The following is a 20,839-nucleotide window of genomic DNA, read 5'->3' on the forward strand; positions in this document are numbered from 1 at the left end:
AATCTTATCACCAGGTGGATTGCCTCCGTCGTCAAGCGACCAGGCATAAAACCAAACTGATTCTCCGAAATGGACACGATCCTTCTCAATCTCAGCTCAACTAACCTCTCCCAAATCTTCATAGTATGACTCAACAGCTTAATACCTCTATAGTTAGTGCAACTCTAGATGTCTCCCTTATTTTTATATAACGGAATCATCGTACTCCACCTCCAAGCCTGGAAAATGTCGTTAAACAAATCAGTCAACCACCTTAAACCAACCTTACCTATAAACTTCCAAAAATCCACCGGAATCTCATCGGGCCCCGTCACCCTTCCCTTTCGCATTCTACGAATAGCTTCTCTGACTTTCTCCACCCTAAAACGCCTATAATAACTGAAATCACGTCTCTCCTCCGAGTGTTCTAGCTCTCCTAACTCGATGCCTTTATCCCCCTCCTCATTCAAAAGCCTATGAAAATACTCCTGCCATCTCCTCTTAATGTGGACATCTATAGTTGGAATTTGAACTCCAAGAGGTAAATTCTCTATCCCTTTCTTGAATTTAATTATAGATAAGTATTTGGGGATATCTAATCTGAATCTTTTCTTTACTTTTTGAAAAAGGCCTTTAATAAGGGTTCTTGAGAAAAAAGATGAAAAGTGATGGAATTGAGATAGAAAGGGAATTTTTTTGGGAATTCCTACCAATTGGGTAGACTTGGTATTGGACAACATAAGTTGGGAAACCTAAGGATTCATATTGGATTCCTATTTAGAAATTCGATTGATTTCGAGCATAAGTGAAGATTATTGGAATAAATTGTCAAATGCATCTATGGGTTATTGATGGATGTATATGTTATCTTTGTAGCTAATTAATTGCCTACTGGGTAGCTGAATTGGTGATTGGAAAGATAAGCGCTACACTTCCGTGGGTCGAATTATTTGGGGCTCAGAACACTATCATAGCGAGTAAAGTACTAAAGGTATGTAAAGCTAAATCTTTCCTCACCACTAAGGAACCACCTACGTCATGTGCTCCTTTTTATCAACGTTAATATAATTCTCATGAAATACGAGGATAGAACCCTTATTTGTCTTATATATCATTCCCACGTCCTACCCTCAAGCTTATAAATATCAGTCTTGCTCTCTTTATGTTAAAGTCTTCACAATATTCCATATTAGTTTCTTTACTTGAAATTCTTAGGCCACATGGTATATATGTCAAATAGCAATAGCATAGTTGCACTTGTATGTATTATCTAAATGATCATTCCCGTAATTCACATGTCATAGGCATTTAAGGCATTATATGATATACGTTCACAACGGGAGGGTACATAGGTTTTACTTGGCACAAGATCGAGACTAGACCATTATAGTGAGCCCAAAGGGGCGAACCTTGTATCAGACTACAACTACAGTTATATGCATAAGTATTTGGGCAACATACGTGTTATATTTGACTCAAATCGTCTTTGGTAGGACATCCTATGATTATTTGTACTACAGACAGTTTAAGTACATCACCTAGGGAAATTATAGGTATTATATTATAATGAACGCTCCCTGGACATTATATGATGAGCTAATAAAGTTAGTGATAGACTACAGTTTCATATCGTATATTTGTTGCTTGTATGTTCATACTTCTTTCACTTTGGTATTTGATTCATATGAGCTTCCTGATACGAGCACAGTTAGCTTGGAGCACATTAGGAAGGGCTTCCATATATGGATGATAGCTTGGAGCCTAGAGGAAGGCATAACGAAATAAATACACAAGGTCATGGGTAATCAAGATGCCATTTGGGCAGTCAAGAAGGTCTCTTGTGGGTTATTTGTAAAATAGTCACTTTTGGGCTATTTTTGTAATAGGCTATTTTTGTAAAGGCAATGACTATAAATAGTTGCCTTAGCCATTTTACTCACTTGAGTTTTGATGATTGAATCGCCTTGAATAGACTTGATATTTAGTTACTCTAGTTTAGGGTAGTAATTAGGTTCAATTGTTAGCTTCGATCGAGCGATTAGGGTGGATTCCCGAATTGCTTGTGTAATCTTCTTCGCTTAATTGATCAACGAGTTATCATATTGTGGTTTTAATTAGATTTCTCATGCATTTGATTGAGTTCTCCTTCTCCCTTGGTTTAATTGTTGTTCAATGTCTTTCTTTCTTCACTCCTCACCTCTTATTTCTTAACTATTCTTTAATTTTGTTATTTAATTCCGCATTTCGATATCGATTTTAGTCACCTCCGACTAGGATCGTTATCACTTCCGCACTTGTCCAGTTGTTATCTTTCATACTAGTATGTACTAACGTCTTGGGGGCACACGTTCTATTGATGCAGGCTCAGATTCACAGGATAGCAAACGTCCACATTAGGCTCTATAATCGCTTCCGGCTAATATTTTGGTGAGCTCCATCTCACTCTAAAGTACGTCTATGTCTAGCATTTTTTAAAATATGTATAGGTCTCTAGTTGGGCATGTCGGGCCCTGTCCCAACTAGTTATTAGTAGTATACGCAGGTCTCTAGTTGGGCATGTCGGGCCCTGTCCCAACTAGTTATTAGTAGTATATTGTATTAAACTGGCTAGAGGCTTCATGTACAACATGCAATATTGTATAGTACAATTTTTGTTAACATAACTCCCTCGTGTGTACATACAACTCTTATTGGATATCCTGCTCATTATTATCCCATAATCTTTTATATCTATAGATTGCTTGTAAAGTAGGGGCATACGGTTCTTGTTTGTCATTACCATTTCGGGGCGTGATATGCATGAACATACCTTGCAGTGCTTGTACGGCTGAGTTGTGTAGCCCGCCTCTTAACAATCACTGGCTTTCCGCTGTAGTAAAATCCAGTTAAATCAAGTGCTTCACTCGCCACACCACCCAAAACTGCTAATACATTCGCAGACTTGCTAAACACGGGAAAAGAGGAAAATTAGCAAAAAAGCACTTAAAAGATTAACTTATTAGTATAATTCGGGGAAAATAATCTACACCTTTTTGCAAACTTGTGAAAATCCCAATGTATAAATTTTAGGTGATTTTCTTCAGAAAGTATCTGATTTAGGTACCCAACTGCATTTGCAAACTCGCGTCTAAGCATCATTTCTCGTGGCCTTTTCTCAACTGTCTTCAGTCATTGAATTCATAAATCACAAAATTTAAAGAAAATATCGAAAGACAAATATTTGATGCTGGAATTCAAAGACTAGCACCATTCGAAGAAAATAGTGCGCAAGAGGTGGACAAACCAAAGTTAGTTTAATAAACTTAAACAGCAAACACAATGTGAATTTTCTGGAGACCACAAATTCATTTTTGCACAAACCTTGATCAGATTAAGTATGATTATTGGGTTTCCATATCTCCTTGCAAGATCTTCAAAATGCAATCTGGTTGCTTCATAAGTAGGATCATATCTTTGTACTTGTATCAGAAAACAGACAAGCAAGCTCATTCCAATCATAACATGACTCCAACTTAAATTTTCTAGCAACAACCAGGTAGATGAATTTAGTTGCTCTTACAGATTATATCTGGCTTTGGGCTGAATCTTGAAGCTTCTTGTGACCAGAAAAGAGGAATTGAGCCCCTCATTTGAACAACAGAGCTCATTTTTCCTTTGCATGAGCCAGCTTCTTCATCAAGCACAATTTGTTCAGTTTCAACATCATTTGCCACTCTTCCATGATCATTAACTCCCCTTTTCAAGTATCTGCAGCATGAGTGTAGCATGAATTTTCACTGGTAAGACTTACAGATACTGAAGTTACTCATGAAAGATCACAGAAGTGCCAACTCGCACATCAACAGGAAAATCTAGTTATTCAGCTTTCCTACTTGAGAACAATAGAGGTGTGATGGTTTTCTAGTGAAAGGCAAAGTTTTTTCAAAGAAATATAAATAAAAAGGGGCTAGTATTCCATACTCCCATAACACTCTTAGGACAGACCCTAGATAGAATTGTAAGATACACGATGCCAGACTACTAAAAACTTTAACTTTTTAACAACCAGCCAGTTATAAACCTCTTAGCATATGTAGCCAATCTCTGATCAGCCAATAAAGTCATGAATACGAACAGACTCGACAAAGTAGAAAAAAAGCTTCTTGTTATACTTTCTTTAAAAAAAGTTTTAGTATTATTGTCTTTTGATCAAATGAACTATCTAGAAACAAGAAAGAACAAAGATACAGCAGTGTTTCCCTCTGCACTGACTTCTTTACTTATTAATTATCTCAAAAAAAACAAAAAAAAAAAAAAGAAGAAGAAGGAGCCGTCTTAAAAGATCACCACAATTTCAGTTTGGAACTATGAAAAATCCTTGAAACATCCACTATCTCTGTCCTTCAAGATTTCCCTAGGGTCCACATAATGTAGTTCGGGAGTATGACCAATCAGACCAACTTTAAATCAAGAGTTCAAGTCGGGGGTGTTTGGATAGGCTTTTTTTAAGTGACGTAAATCTAAAAGCCAAAAGTCAAAAGTAGGTAACAACCTACTTTTGGCTTTTGGCTTTTTTTTTTTTTTTTTTTTTTTTGTACTTTTTAAGCCTAAAGTAAAGTGCTTAAAAGCATTTTTTATCTTTGTCAAACACCTCCAAAAATAAAAAAGTGCTTAAAAGCCAAAAGCACATAAAAATAAGTCAATCCAAACACCGTCGTCATGTGCTAGAGAATGTCTACCTATTGAAAGCCAAAGTACAGGGAAACAAGTGCAAAATTACTGATAACTTGGCAGTCCAATAGATAAGGATTGACAAACTGACATTTAGTCACACAAAAGACATTTGTCAGTGAACTTTCTACCCCTTTTCTGGAGATTGTCTAGAGTAAAAATAGCATCAAGCACTGCAGTCACGACAAAGAAATCAACCCCAGGAAGAGCATTATGGTTCCAGATAGGTTTCCAAGTAAACGATGACAAAGGGAGGAAGTCTTCTGGTATTCTTTCTGGTATTCTTTCTGCCCATTCCATTAAGATTATCTTGTTTTCCTATACAAACAGAGTCAAATGATACATGCAATGAAAAACTAAATTAGATGGATTGTAATGCCGAGAATAGGAGCTCAGGCTTCAGAAACAGGATAACTTAAGGGGGGAACAGCAAAGGACTACCACCACATTCCCTTTACTAGTTATTCTCCATCCTTTTGCCTTCTTGAGGTGTATAAATTAAACCACCTAGAAGATGGCGTTCCATCTAGAAACCTCACCCACTATTGTAATACAGAACTTAGTAGATATTCTGTTCCGCAATGAAAGACCTGAACAAATTTTAATGTGCGTTCCCAGCTTTGCATGAAACTCCCATTGGATGTTGTATTATGGGTTTTTATGGATCTTATATCAAGATTAAATGGCCCCTTAACAGTGGCAGAGCCAGAAATTTTATCAAGGGTGTTCAAATTTTTTTTTTAATTAGAGAGTTCAATATTATCTTGTTTAACCTAGCGATTCAGTCATAAACGATTTCCAACATCTATTTAAGCCCAATACAAAAATCTAGTCTAGATTTATACTAAACACAAACCACAAATCAAAGAAAAAGATATTTCAAAAAAAAAAAAAATCAAACAACATGGATTTATTGATTTTAGCTTTGAAGTTAACGTTTTATATATATATATATATATATAGATAGATAGATAGATAGAGAGAGAGAGAGAGAGAGAGAGAGAGACAACGCCATGCACACAAAACATTAACCTAAAATGTTGATAGACTTTTTAACCCTTCAAAAACGCATTATATATTGGATAAAATTATAAATACAATTATTATCTCTATACAACATGTTTCAAAATTAAAATAATTTATTTATTCTATATATACACACACAAAGAGAGAGATACATACTCTCTCTAGTTCATATTAAATTTTTGTGAGCCATTTTTCCATTCAAAATAACTCAATTGTTCAATCTTCAAGATAGTTGTTGGAAATTTTTTTCATTTTTGTCTTTTCCAGTTGATTAGTTCAAGAGACTTAATCGCTCATATATATGATTTAAATTTGACTTTAAAAGAGCAAAAATGGAAAGTGGTTTCAATTAATGTGCAAATTTTTTTTCTTAAAAGATGTGCATTGCTTCACAAATTAAGTTAATATGGACTAGAGGAAGTATTGTCCAAAATTGTAATATTAAGAAATTTAACTAATATTTAATAATTTTAGGTAAACTAAACTTAATTAACTAAAATAATTTTATTTGTATGAAGAGTGATTGGTGCATGTGACCAGTGATCTCTATCAAAATAAAACGAAGTGTAAGCGTGTGCCAATGATCTGGTGTCAAAATAAAATCAAAAAAATTGCGCAATAGGACAGGTCCGACCACGGAATCCCATGGATAAAAATGCACACCCTTAACCACTGCCTAGAGGAACAGCTTGCGTCAAGGGTCTACAACGTTTAACATATACCTCTTAAAGAAAGAATTTGATCTATACACACCGTGCAATTTTACGGCGAAGGGTGTTCGGGTGTTCATCTGACCACGTGTGGCTTTAGCTCCGCCTTTGTCCCTTAACATATCCATGATCTACAGTTCCATAATGAATAGGATATCCTATTTCTCTCCAACTACAAATCACGGATTTAGATAATTATATGCCTCATCTCAATTTTTTTATTTGTTGGGGAATTCATAGTACTCCGGGTTGTTCTAAATGACAAGTGGATTTCCAGACAACAATAAGAGCATGCAAATGATTGATAATAGCTAGTTGTTAGACCCCCCAATCTAAGACATGATAGCTGACAAGCCATGTCAAGGTGCACATTGGCCTTGGCATGTGCTAAGGCAAGCAATGTGATGTTGGTAGCTATGAGATAGCAGGCAACTGATGATGACCAAGGTGCTGGATTGATGGCAAGGCAGCCTTGAGCGCATGAGGCAACGACAGGCGCATGGCACCTATGTAGGCATGCGTGCAAGCAGTGACATAGGCATGGCACGGCACTGGCATGACATCGGCACAGGCGATGGCATAGCACAAACGAAGGCATTAGCATGGTCAAGACAGTGTCACGGCCTAGGCAGTGGCATGGCCGAGACAGCAGCATGGCATAGGCAGTGGCATGGCGCAGGCGCAAGCAGTGACATAATACAGGCAAGGCAAAGGCGTGGCTGAAAGACATGACAAGGCAAGGACAAAATGTTCAAGTGTTGGAAAGCTGGAAATTGGCTAAGTGTTAAACATAGCAAAATTGGCTAAAGGAGCAAGGTCGCCTATGTGCTTATCACATGGGGCAGTTGGTAGTTTGAATTTTGAATGTTGTAAACACGTGTGATTTTCAGAATGTATTTGAATGCTTGGATCAGGTTGTGGAGTCATGTGATAGGCATGCAGGCCATGTCCAATGACATGCTGCCAGGGGTCATTGTTGTAACTGCTGTAACTGCCATGTGCAGTCTATTTATTGTGTTGCTGGAAATTGAACAAGGAAGTGAGTGTTGTATTGTCTTTGTACAATTCGTGTGACATTGTTCTTTTTTATTCTAAGAGAATTAAAGGTTGAGAACTTGTTTCTTGTAATATTGTTAAGTGCTTTTACGTTTCTGCAACCTTAGTCTATTCTGCTTAGACTATGCAGTGTGTGTGTGGCTGAAGTTGCGTAGTGTTGTACGACTGCCAAGCAATGGTGTTGCGAAAAAGAAAACACCCCTGTCTCAACTGGTATCAGCGCATTGTTGTATGAAATTGGTGACTGTCACTCAACTAAACGAGTATGTTACACGAGTTCGAAACTTCATCGGCATTACTGACGAACTCGAACAAAGTGAAGGCCTGGTGGATTTGATAACTCAGATCAATGCCTTGAAGGAAGAACTAGCACTGTTACGTGCCCAATCTGATGAACAAAATGCGGAGTTTCTAAATACACACGAGCCCTTAATGTTGCAAGTGCAGGACCAAGGCAAGGTGATAGAAAATCTGCAGGCAGAATTTTTGGTGCTGCGATGTGTAGTGGTTGCGTCTGGGCAGTCTCATGAAGGTAGTTTCAAAGTTAAAATTTCGAAGCCTAAACCTTTTGGTGGTGGTAGAAGTGCCAAAGAGTTCGAGAATTTCCTATGGGACATGAAGCAGTATTTTTCTACTGCCCGAGTTGCTGAAATAGACAACTTGAACATCACCACGATGTACTTGACGGGTGATGAGAAATTGTGGTGGAGGACTCGAAACGCGAATGACGAGAGTGTTGGCCGACCCAGAATTGATACTTAGGAAAAGTTGAAGAAGGAAATGAGGGACCAATTCCTTCCTAGTAATGCCTTATAGATTACTAGAGACGAGTCAAAAAGGCTAAGGCAGAAGGAACGATTCGCGACAATATTAAGGAATTTACTTCCTTGATGTTGGACATCCAAAACATGTCTGATGAAGACAAGTTACATAACATGATTTCAGGAATGCAGGCATGAGCCCAAAACGAATTAAGGAGGCAGAATGTGAAAGATTTGGCTAGAGCAATTGTTGCCGCTGACTCGGTGGATTTTTGCTCAACTCGTTCTAATTCTGACATTCCCACTACTTCAAAGTCTAAGAAAAAGGCTGAGAAGAAAGGGGAAAGGAAGAAAGATGGACGAAATGACAAGCATGACAAGGGCAAGGCCCCAATGAATGCTGGAAACACCAAGAACAAGGGGAAAAGAAGGCGATACAAAGGGTTGATGGACTTGTGGTGGATCGCATTTGGCCAAGAGTTGTCCCAATCGTGAAAGAGTGAATGCTATGCTCGCTGGAAATGTGAATCAAGGTAGGGGTGAAGAAGTTGTTGCGGCTTTGGCGAATCCTTTGGGTTTGTCACTGAATCAAATCAATTTGCTGAACGTTCTGGGTGACTCCTCAGTCATTCAACCCTCATGCTACTTTAATTCACATAGAGATGAAAGTTGATGGCAATCGTATGATGGCAATGGTGGATATCGGGGTCGCTTATACGTTTGTAGATGTCAAGGTTGCTGCAAACTATGGACTAAAGTTGAAGAAAAGTCCATCCTATGTCCAAACTGTGAGTTCCAAGGCATAAGCCATTGTAGGCATTACTTATGATGTGCAGATGGTGACTGGAAATTGGACATGGAAACACAACTTGATGGCTATGCCGTTGGGTGATTTTGTAGTCATTCGAGGGATTGATTTCCTTAGAAAATTTCTCTTTGTTCCTTTTCCTCACTTAGATGGAGTGATGATCATGAACTAGGTCAATCCAAGTTTCACTAAGGTTGTTCATCCTTATAGAGAAGTAAAGAAAGTGAAGAACAAGTCCCCTATCAGTTATGCTATGTCGTTGAAAAAGGATTGAAGAAAGGTGATGAAATATTCCTTGTTGCCATGATAGACGTGAAACCAGATGTAAAGGTGGAGGTATCGGACTGTGTTGCCGAAGTATTGAAGCAATTTGTTGATGTGATGCCTCCCGAGTTACCTAAAGAGTTGCCGCCAAGAAGAGACATTGATCACAAAATAGAGTTTTTGCCCGGTTTTATTGCCCCTGCACAAGCTCCTTGTAGAATGGCTCCTAAAGAGTTGGCTTAACTTTGAAAAAAATTGAATGAATTATTGGATGAGGGTTTGATTCAGCCTTTCAAGGCTCCTTACAGTGCTCCTGTTTTGTTCCAAAAGAAGCAGGATGGTTCAATGAGGATGTGTGTGGACTATAGGGCATTGAATAAAGTGACTGTGAAGAACAAGTATCTTGTCCCACTGGTGCAAGATCTCATGGATAGGCTAAGCAAGGCATGTTGGTTTCCTAAGTTTAATCTGCGATCAAGTTGTTGGCAGGTTCAAAACCACGCGAGTGACGAGGTATGGTTCATATGAGTTTCTTGTTATGCCGTTTGGATTGACAAACGCCCCGGCAACTTTCGGCAACTTGATGAATGATGTGTTATTTAATTACCTACACTATTTTGTGGTAGTATATCTAGATGACATAGTCATTTATAGTTGCTCTCTTGATGAACACTTGGAACATTTAAGTTAGTATTGTCTCGTTTAAGGGAGTACAAACTTTAAGTAAAGATGGAAAAGTGCGAGTTTGCTAAGAAGGAAGTGAAGTTCCTTGGGCATTTGGTTAGTCAAAACCAAGTGAGGATGGATCCAAAGAAGGTGCAAGCAATTGTTGAATGGCAAGCGCCGAGCAGGGTCAAAGAATTGAGATCATTCTTGGGTTCATTCTTGGGTTTGGCTAACTATTATCGCGAGTTTATTACAGGTTACTCTAAGAAAGCAGCGGCTTTGACAAATTTACTGAAGAAAGATGTCAAGTGGGTGTGGTCTGAAAAGTGTGATGCAGCATTTCAGATGTTGAAGGAAGCTATTGCTTCAGAACCCATACTAAAGCTGCCAAATTTCGAATTACCTTTTGAAGTACATACTGACGCGTTGAACAAAGTTGTTAGGGGTGTGATCGTGCAGGAAGGTCATCTTGTGCCCTTTGAAAGTCGAAAATTGAGTGATGCTGAGAACCGATACTCGACCCATGAAAAAGAGATAGTAGCAATAATGCATTGCTTGCAGACGTAGAGGGTGTACTTGTTGGGAACTCAGTTTATTGTGCGGACTGACAATGTCGCAAACGCATTCTTTAAGACGCAGAACAAGTTGAGTCCAATGCAAGCACGTTGGCAAGAGTTTTTGGCTGAGTATGACTTCATGTAGGAACATAAAACCAAGAAAGCACAACCAGGTTACTGATGCACTAAGTTGGAAAGAGGTATTTGTTGCAATATACTCTATTTCTAGACTTGAAACTTATTTTCTGGACAGAATTAAGTTATGTGCTGCAAATGACCTACTCTATGTCAAGTGGATGGGTCAAGTGAAAAATGGGATCGTTCGAAGGTATTGGATCGAGGACGATCTCCTTTACTTTAAGGGGGGTGAATCGTGGTGCCTTGGACTGCGTAAAGACATGATGAAAGAGGCGCATGACACTCCTTGGGCTGGTCATCCGGGTGTTGAACGGATGCTAGCCTTGTTGTCTGTCCCATGTATATTTCTGACCGAAGATGGAAGATGACATTAAAGCATACATGAAGACATGTCAAGTGTGTCAAAGACACAAAACTGAACGTATGAAGGAGGTGGGTTTGTTGCAGCCTCTGCCTATTCATGAAAGGCCATGGTTATCTGTCTCTATGGACTTTATTTCTCGGTTTCCTAAGGTGGATGGCCATGCATCCATAATGGTAGTGGTGGACAGGTTCTCAAAGTATGCTATTTTTGTTGTTGCTCCAATTACTTGCTCGTCAGAAGTTGCCAAGTGATATCGTAAGTGATAGAGATGTGCGGTTCACTGGTCGATTCTGGCAGACATTGTTCAGCATGATGGGGACTGATTTGAAGTTTTCCACAGCAAATCATCCTCAAATTGATGGCCAAACAGAGAGGATCAATCACTTGCTAGAAGAATACTTGAGGCATTATGTGACAGCAAGCCAACAGAATTGGGCAGACTTGTTGGATACGGCGCAGTTTTGCTACAATCTACACAGGTCGTCGGCAAAAAAAAGAGCCCGTTTGAATTTGTCTTAGGCATGCAGCCTATGACACCATTGGAGGCGGTGACGCTGAAAAGTCATGGCATTTGCCCTACTGCTTACAGCTATGCAAAAGCCAAGCATGACATGCTTGTTGAGGCACAAGACAGCTTAAGAAAGGCCCAGAAACGCATGAAGAAGGCGTGCGGTGGAGTTCAGTGTGGGAGACAAAGTGCTTTTGAAGCTCACTCCACAAATCTGGAAACAGATTGTGAGCAAGAAAAGGCATAGGGGACTGATCCCAAGGTATGACGGCTCGTTCGAAGTCGTTGAGAAGATTGGGGAAGTCGCTTACAAGTTGAACTTGAACTTGCCTGTAAGGTTGAAGATTCATCCTACTTTTCATGTCAGTTTTCTGAAAAGGTACAATGAAGATACTGAAGACCCAGGCAGGAACAAGTCCAAGAGGGTTCCTCCTTTAATTCCGAAGCAGTATAAGGCCAAGATGGTGCAGATACTTGATCATCGGATTGTGGGGAACAGCAAAAAGAATACCAAGACAGAATTTTTGATACAATGGGAAGGCAAGAGTGAAGAGGATGCAGTCTGGGAGAAGGCTCAGAACTTGTGCCAATTCGACAAGCAGATGGAGGACTATCTCAAAACAACCTCGACGAGGGCGTCGAGTTCATCTGGTGGGGTGCATTGTTAGTCCCCCAGTCTAAGACATGATGGCTGACAAGCCATGTCAAGGTGCACATTGGCCTTGACATGTGCTAAGGCAAGCAATGTGATGCTGTGGTGGCTATGAGATAGCAGGCAGCTAATGATAACCAAGGTGCTGGAGTGATGGCAAGGCAGCCTTGGGCGCATGAGCCAACGACAGGCGCATAGCACCTATGTGGGCATGCATGCAAGCAGTAACATAGGCATGGCATGGCACTGGCATCACATAGACACTGGTAAGGCACAGACGAGGGCATTAGCATAGTCAAGACAGTGTCACGGCATAGGCAGCGGCGTCGCCTAGGCAGTGGCATGGCCGAGACAGCAGCATAGCATAGGTAGTGACATGGCGCAGGTGCAAGTAGTGACATGACACAGGCAAGGCAAAGGCGTGGCTGAAAGACATGACAAAGACGAAATGTTCAAGTGTTGGAAAGCTGGAAATTGGCTAAGTGTTAAACATAGCAAAATTGGCTAAAGGAGCAAGGCTGCCCATGTGCACACATGGGGCAGTTGGTAGTTTGAATGTTGTAAACATGTGTGATTTTTAGAATGTATTTGAATGCTTGGATCAGGTTGTTGAGTCATGTGATAGGCATGCAGGCCATGTCCAATGACATGCTGCCAAGTGTAATTGTTGTAACTGCTGTAACTGCCCATGTGCAGTCTATTTATTGTGTTGCTGGAAATTGTACAACGCAGTGAGTGTTGAATCGCCTTTGTACAATTCGTGTGACATTGTCCTTTTTGATTCTAAGAGAATAAAAGGTTAGGAACTTGTTTCCTGTAATATTGTTTGAGTGTTTTTACGTTTCTGCAACCTTAGTCTATTCTGCTTAAACTGTGTAGTGTGTGTGGCTAAAGTTGTGTAGTGTTGTACGACTGCCAACCAGTGATGTTGCGAAAAAGAAAACGACCCTGTCTCACTAGCCTAGTAGAAAAGTGAGGCCAAAATATTGTCAAATCCAAGTCGACACTACATAGCAAGGAACCCACAGTTCAATTTTGAACTTCCCTAATATTTCGGCAATCCAAGAAAAGGACATATGCTAGACTGGGTTGTTGTTCTCCCTCTTTTGGTCCTTCCCTGAGCTTAGCAAATATAAAGAAAAGTAAAGAAATGCAGATGCAGCATAATGGAATTAAAGAAATGCCTCCTCAAAACAGAACACATATTTTAGATTGAGGCTTAAGAAAGTGTACTATTTGTGTGAGCACGTATGAAAACTAAGTCGAGCATATAACGACAAGGCAGCAAGTTCCCAGGGAGACACAACCCAAGAACAGAGGGAAAAAACAACAAATACATCTTGTCTTGCACATATATATCATATGTGCAATGTCATACATCAACGCATAAATACAGATGATGTCAAGCAATCAAACGGTTCATGGTTGTAGATCCTCATCTGAGTCTTTTCACAGAATGCAACTTAGAATTACTACTATTAATAAAAGTGAAGAAGCAGGCAGCTTTTCGTCAATATGTCTGCTTCTTCACCTGCTTCAGCTGCTCCGTGATTTTACTATATTATCCCTAATTAATTATTTTAAGTCATTTATATATAAGAAAATTAATAATACTTAATTAAAAAAGGTAAAATAGGCATCTATGACATGTCTGTTTCAGCTGCTTCAATCGTAGTTTTATTATATCACCTCAAATTAATTATTATAAGTCATCTAGGTATTAAAAAATTAATAATATTTAATAAATAATAAAATAGATATATATGATAAATCAATTCTTGAAGTTTTGAATTAATAGGACATCTTATATGAGACTTATTTAAGAAAATTCACAAGTATGTTTGCTCCATGATTTTACTATATTACCCTTAATTAATTATTGTAAGACATTTACATATAAGAAAATTAATAATATTTAATAAAAAAAGGTAAAATAGACATTTATGACATGTCTACTTCAACTGCTTCAATCATAATTTTATTATATCACCCCTAATTAATTATTATGTCATTTCTGTATTAAAAATTTAATAATATTTAATAAAAATAAAATTGACATAAAATGATAAATTAATTCTTGACTCATTTAAATTTTTTTCACAAATATTTTTTCATAGTAATGCTGCTATATCACTTCTAATTAGGTATTATAAGTCATTTAGAACATATCTACTTCGCTGCTTAATCATAAAATTTGGTTGACTCTCGAATTTACTTCGGTGCTACCTAAATTGGAATAGAAGAAAAAGTATTATAAATCATAATAATTAAAAACTTAAATTATTTTAAGAATATAATTGAATATCAATGCCACAAAAATTGGGATAAGGAGAGTAACATATATTATTTGAAAATTACATAAAAAATATTATAAATTACAATAGCTAACAATTTAAAATATTTAAAAACATATTAAGAATCTGATTGATTATCTAAATTATATTTGTGTCACGTAAATTCGGGATAGTTTTGACATTATATAATTTGCATGTTTTATTGTTTTAATTTAGTAATTTGATGATCCAAATGATGTTTTCGAATTTAACATGTTTTAAAAATTTAGTACTTTGTTTATTTTAATTTATTTAGGTAAATATTATATATTTAAAAATTATGCAAAAAATAATTATGAGTCATAACTATAAACATCTTATAATATTTTAAAAACACATAGTAAAAAATATGATTGACTTTTGAAATTCTAATAGTGTCACATAAGTTGCGATAAAGCAACATAAATTATTTGAAATTACATTAAAAGATACTAAAATCACAAAGATTAACAACTTAAAATATTTAACAATATATATTAGTAAAAAAAATTTGACTGTCTCACTAAATTCTAAAATTGGGACAAAGCAAGTAACATAAATTACTAAATTACATAAAAGATACTATAAATCACAATGATTAACAACTTAAATTATATAAAAATTTATATTAATAAAAATTTGATTGACACTCCAAATGCTATTTGTGCTACATAAATTGAGATAAAGTAAATAACATATGTTGGGCCCGTGCTAGCACGGGCTATAGTATCTAGTGTAGCACATAATCACGGGAGAATCTCAAAAAGAAACCCAAATTAGGGTGGCTTTCAAATTTTAGCCCCAAATAAAAAGGTTTTGTTAAAATAACCTTTACTTATTAACTCATACTTTTTTGGATGAAAATACCCCTCCAATATATTTGTTTTTCTTTTTTCCAAAACAAAACACTTTCTTCCAAAACAAAACATCGCTCTTTCTTTCAATCAAACAAATTCGCACGATCATCGCTCTTTCTTCCTATCAAACAAATTCGCAGCCGTAAGATTTTTTCAGGTAAGAACTTCATCATCATAATTCTCTAATTCTTTGGGGGCGGTTGGGTGGATTTTAGCTCTATGTAAACATCTAATTTGCAGTAAATTTAAGCTTATTGATGCATTGCGGTAAATTTTAGCTCGTTATATAATTAGCATATTGATTTGATTTTTTGGGAGGTGAACGTAAGCTGGAGTTAGGCTATGCTATTATTGTAGTAACATATTTCCCATTGAGGAATTGAGTCGAACAGGTTATGAGAAGTTTGTTATTGCGGTTATAATTGTGTTTGAGTAGTTACGGGGGTTTGATCTTGGAGGGAAAGGCTATTAATACGGGAGTTAACGTTGATCGCAACATTTTTTGGGAAGGCCAAACGTATAAGATTAATATTAAGCATGTAGTGGATTGCTATATAATTGTGAAGACTAGCCATGCTATTTAGGAAACAAAATTCCTTCACTTTGACTGGCTTTCCTATTTCGTCAATCCATGGGGATTTCTTGAAGTAATCAAAGAAAAATTGTGCGATATCACCAGCTATTAGTTGATTCCTCATAGAGGAGCTAATATGGTAAAAAACTGTATGGGACGATGGATTCTGATGGACAGCCATAGCCGCAATGACTGAGTTCACAACCATATCAGCTAGAAACTAGCCAAAATTGGAAGATGGTAATAAGGAATTAGTGTAAATACTTAGGAACTTTAAGTGTAGGTAGATGAACTGATTATGATTAGCTGATGCAAAGTTGTGTGTTTTCGCTTTGACATAAGGTATACACTATATATACACATGACTAGTTCACATACCACATCTGTTATTGATTTTCTGTCACCCATTACAACATTCAGCTTTCCTTTACCATAGCTAACAATGTAGGTGTCAGTATTTCTGTGGCAAGGAAGAAACATGTATTGGTTTACTAATAAAACATAAAATTCTTTAACTTTTATGTGTGCTTCATTTTGCTCATGCGATTCAAATGAAAAGCCTCAGCAATTGGCTTGGTTTGCCCTCTGTTTATATGAAATACAACCAAGGAAACTGCTAGTTAAGAAGTTCATGTAAATGTTTGAAATAGAGCTCATTTCATGATAATTGTACTTTCCTTGGATGGCTTATGGCAATGTAATAATAAGCCATTCTTTAATTTTTATGTGTGGTTCATTTTGCTCATGCGATTCAAATGAAAAGCCTCAGCAATTGGATTGGTTTGCTCTTTGTTTATATGAAATACAACCAAGGAAACCGCTAGTTAAGAAGTTCATGTAAATGTTTGAAATAGAGCTCATTTCATGATAATTGTACTTTCCTTGGATGGCTTATGGCAATGTAATAATAAAGAAATGGTTTATATGTTATAGCATTATTGACATTATAACAGGGAAGGGGAGACTCTACCTTCTATCTTAAAAAAAGAAAAATGGAAGGAAGAATCCTTTCCTTTTATTTCAGCTAAATTTGTCATTATACTTGTTAAATACTACTATGAATGTGAAGTGCTCCCTAATATGTCATACATAGTACTCTAAATTGAATCATGTTTGCTATCTACTATCTGATAAACTACTACGTGTAATTTACCTTCCAAGAAGAAAAGAAATAGAAATAAGCAAAGGCTTATCTTTTTTGCTTTATATGTTTTTGGTTCCTTCACAGTGTTTTTTCTTGGTATTGGATAGTATTCTTGTTATCCTTTTAGGGAAAGAATATTGGAAGTGGAAAATCATAGGCATTATTCATTTGCTATTTTCATTTCAACTGCATAAACTTACTTCTTTTTTTGCTTAAACAGTTGGAGACCTTTAAAAGGCAGTTGATGCAGTCTTTGAGTGATGATGACTCATCTTTAAGATTACATAATATTCATTTTTTGGCATTTCTTTTGAGAATATCACTGAGAGGGTTACCAGAAATAGCAAAAATAATTGGTTAATATCTTTAAAATTATAAACAAGAATGAACCTTATTCCACTTGACTTTTAGGACAGTGCAAAAACTAAAGACTCAATTCGTCTTTTAAAAAATTTCCTTTTTCTTTATCGACTATGGCGATTTATCTTTTTTTTCTTTACCAATGACAGCAAGCCGAAACTATTGACATTGGCACTTATGATCAATCTATCCAAGCATTTATGATCAATCAGATTCTACCACACATTTTAAGTTATGCCCTATGGGCAAGAGTTGGCACTGTCTTAGTCTGTAATGATTTGGCAGATGATCTATAAATCTTGCCCTAGAGGCAAGACTTCGGCAGTTATGCCACATGGACAAGAGTTGACACTGCCTTAGTCTGTAATGATTTGGTAGATGATCTATAACTCTAGCCCTAGAGGCAAGACTTAGACAGTTATGCCCATAGGCAATAATTGACAATGCCTTACTCTTTAATGATTTTACTTGTTGAAGATATATATTCTAAATTAAACTGTTACTAATCTTTTGTTTATACAAATGCTATACTGTTGAAATTGAAAACTTTTGTCCAAGAGGCAAAAGGTTATTCTTTAATTGCATTTCTTAGATTATTAACATATATGCAATTCTTGCCTCATGGGCAAGATTTAGTTTAGAAAATTGTTGTACTGTGATTATAAACATCAAGTGATTATAAACATCAAACACATATTGTTACTAATATTCTTTTGCTCAACACAGGTTTCAATATGCATTTTTTGCTTATGGCGCTTCAATCATTGGATGGACCAACTGTAGACCGGTAATAATGGTAGATGCAATATTTTTTAAGTCAAAATATCGTGGTGTCCTCATGATAGTAGTGCCAAAGGACAGAAACAACACCATATTTCCTTTGGCTTTTGGAATTGCAGACTCAAAAACTAATAAGTCTTATAACTGGTGACATAACTGGTGACAGAGAATTCTTCATTGGTAAAACATATAAAAAGTCAAGTTGCAATTTTTTTAGCATACTAATAGACATTGATGTAAAATACATAAAGTGAATTTAGTAAAAACTTACATCAACAATGGTATCAATTAAGTTTGAAGACAAAAGTCCTGAAGAATTGGAAGCAACATCAACGGAGAGATCGTCTATTTCTTCATCAGAAGCAACCTTCATTTTTTTCTGTTTATCGAGTTTAAAGATTTGAGAGAAGTCCGATGAAGAGAAAGAGGAGCAAGAGAAAGAGTATTTGAGAAAATGAGGAAAAAAAAAAGATAAACGAGTGTATTTGAAAAAAATCTAAAAAAAAGATAAATAATAAAAACAAAAAATAAAGATTAAAAGACAAATGAATTAAAAAAAAGAAAAAAAATGAAGAAATAGATAATGGTTGAGAAAAAAGAAAAAAAAAAAAAAAGTTGAGACAAATAAATTAAAACATGAAAATAAAATTAAAGGAAAAAATAAAAAGTGAAAATAATAAAAAAGAGAATAATAGAATTAAAGAAAAAAATAAAAAAGTGAAAATAATAAAAAAGAGAATAATAAAATTAAAGGAAAAAATAAAAAAGTGAAAAGAATAAAAAATAAAATTTGAAAGACAAATGGGTATGAAAAGTGAAAATATATTATAAGTATAGAGGGGCAAAATGGTACTTGTACCATGCTTAAAAAGTAAAGAAGATTATTCTTTAAAGACATTTTTATTTGGGGCCAAATATCTAAAGTCACCCATATTTGGGTCTATGGCATGTAATTTCCTACATAATCACGATGCACAATGCACAGAAGTGCTATAACACACTTGTTATTTTCTTTTTCTTCTTATTACCCACAATAACAACAACAACAAACGCAGTGTAGTCCCAATGTCCCACAAAGTGGGGTCTGGAACAGTGTACCCAAACTTACCTTTACCTCAGAGGTGAGGTAAAGAAAATGTTTTTGATAGACCCTGAGCTAAAGACAAAAACAGTCTTAGAAAAAACATAATGGAAGTACAAGAGACGATAAATAGTAACAAAACCAACAGATATACCAGAACAATACTACAATCGAACTACCCGAAACAATTAGTAACAGAAATCGAACAACAAGAAACTAAGTAGTCCTACGAATACTAGTAAGGCAACAAGACAATGCACTCCTATCTACTAGTGTAGACACACTCCTACCTACTACTACCTACTAACCTTCTACCCTAACTCGTGTCCTCCATACCTTCCTATCTAAGGTCAAATCACCATTTGTGAGAAATCAAAGAAACAGTAGAAAGAACCGAGGAAACACATGAAGACTAACGTCTTACTCTTGAATCATTTTATACGCAAGTCTTAAGAGTGTACATTGTTATAATCAACGAAGGTGGGATATTAACTCCATATCATATCGTGCATAATTTTTTTTAATGAAGAACTACGTCATGTATAATTAGCTTACTCAACTCCATTTATACTTAAGTAATCTATCACTCCCCTCAAATTACTGCATACAAGTTGTATATACGAAGCTTGCTACATAGGTAACTAGTTCAGACATTGGTGAAGGACTTCGTAAATATGCTCTCGCAAACTGATCACTGGACTTCACGAACTTCATAACTTTTCTCTAACAAAGTGACTATCGATTTTTATGTGTGACCGATCATGAAATAGTATATTTGATGCAATATGAAGCACAAACTGATTTTTCAGCACAGAATCCACTAATCTCTTCAAAATTTCATTCCTTTGATTAAAGGTTTGATCCATAGTTCACAAGTTGCACTGCCATGACTTGCTATTCTGCTTTTCACTATATCTGAAACTATGTATCAGATCTTGCTCTCCTTGACATTAAATTCTCTTTAGCTAGAATACTGTTTTTGGAAGTAGCACATCTATCAACTGATGATCCTGCCCAATTAGCATCTATGTACCCAACAAACGGTCAATATCCTCGATCCTCATGCAGTAATCCTTTTCCTCGAAAAGATTTTATATAATTAAGTATGTGGCACTTGCATATCAATGACTATTAGACAGAGTCTAGAAAGTGACTTACAACACTCGTCAAAAAGCCAATACCAAACCAAGTAACTGTGAGATAGTTCTGCAGATGCTCATCAAAGAATGAACAATACTGATAAGCTTGTTGTGGAGGGAGAAGAACTTACAAGGGGAGAAGATATCCAAAAGTAGATTGTCATTACTACGAGAAGTTGTATACTGAAACAGAGAATTGGAGACTTCATTTCAATATGCAGGAATGTCCAATAACCACTGAAGAAGAGAACCATAATCTGATGAGGCCATTCAATTCACGGGAGATTCTGAAAACTGTCAAATCTAGTGCAAGTGGAAAAGCTCCCGTGCCTGATGGTTATACTATGGCTTTTTTTCATCAAAGGTTGGGATGTTATTGGTCCAGATGTAATT

The 20,839-nt window shown here is 36.4% G+C and overlaps 1 protein-coding gene across 2 annotated transcripts in view; it reads right to left on the reverse strand.

Moving 5' to 3' along the window:
* Positions 1-324: 324 nt before the first annotated feature.
* The window catches only part of LOC107867848 (phosphatidylinositol-3-phosphatase SAC1), a 34,287-nt gene continuing 13,772 nt past the window's right edge, over positions 325-20,839 (reverse strand). Inside the window, exons 6-9 of one of the 2 annotated variants that reach the window (XM_047411871.1) lie at positions 3,539-3,726; positions 3,340-3,437; positions 3,008-3,141; positions 325-2,923 (exon numbers count right to left, since the gene is read on the reverse strand). In XM_047411871.1, the coding sequence (XP_047267827.1) occupies positions 2,755-2,923; positions 3,008-3,141; positions 3,340-3,437; positions 3,539-3,726 (589 nt within the window). In that variant the 3' untranslated portion in view covers positions 325-2,754. Of the gene's footprint in view, positions 2,924-3,007; positions 3,142-3,339; positions 3,438-3,538; positions 3,727-20,839 lie in introns of those variants that run through there. The other variant, XM_047411872.1, reaches the window with a different exon arrangement.

This window comes from Capsicum annuum, chromosome 4 (genome assembly GCF_002878395.1).
Source record: "Capsicum annuum cultivar UCD-10X-F1 chromosome 4, UCD10Xv1.1, whole genome shotgun sequence".
Classification (NCBI taxonomy): Eukaryota; Viridiplantae; Streptophyta; class Magnoliopsida; order Solanales; family Solanaceae; genus Capsicum; species Capsicum annuum.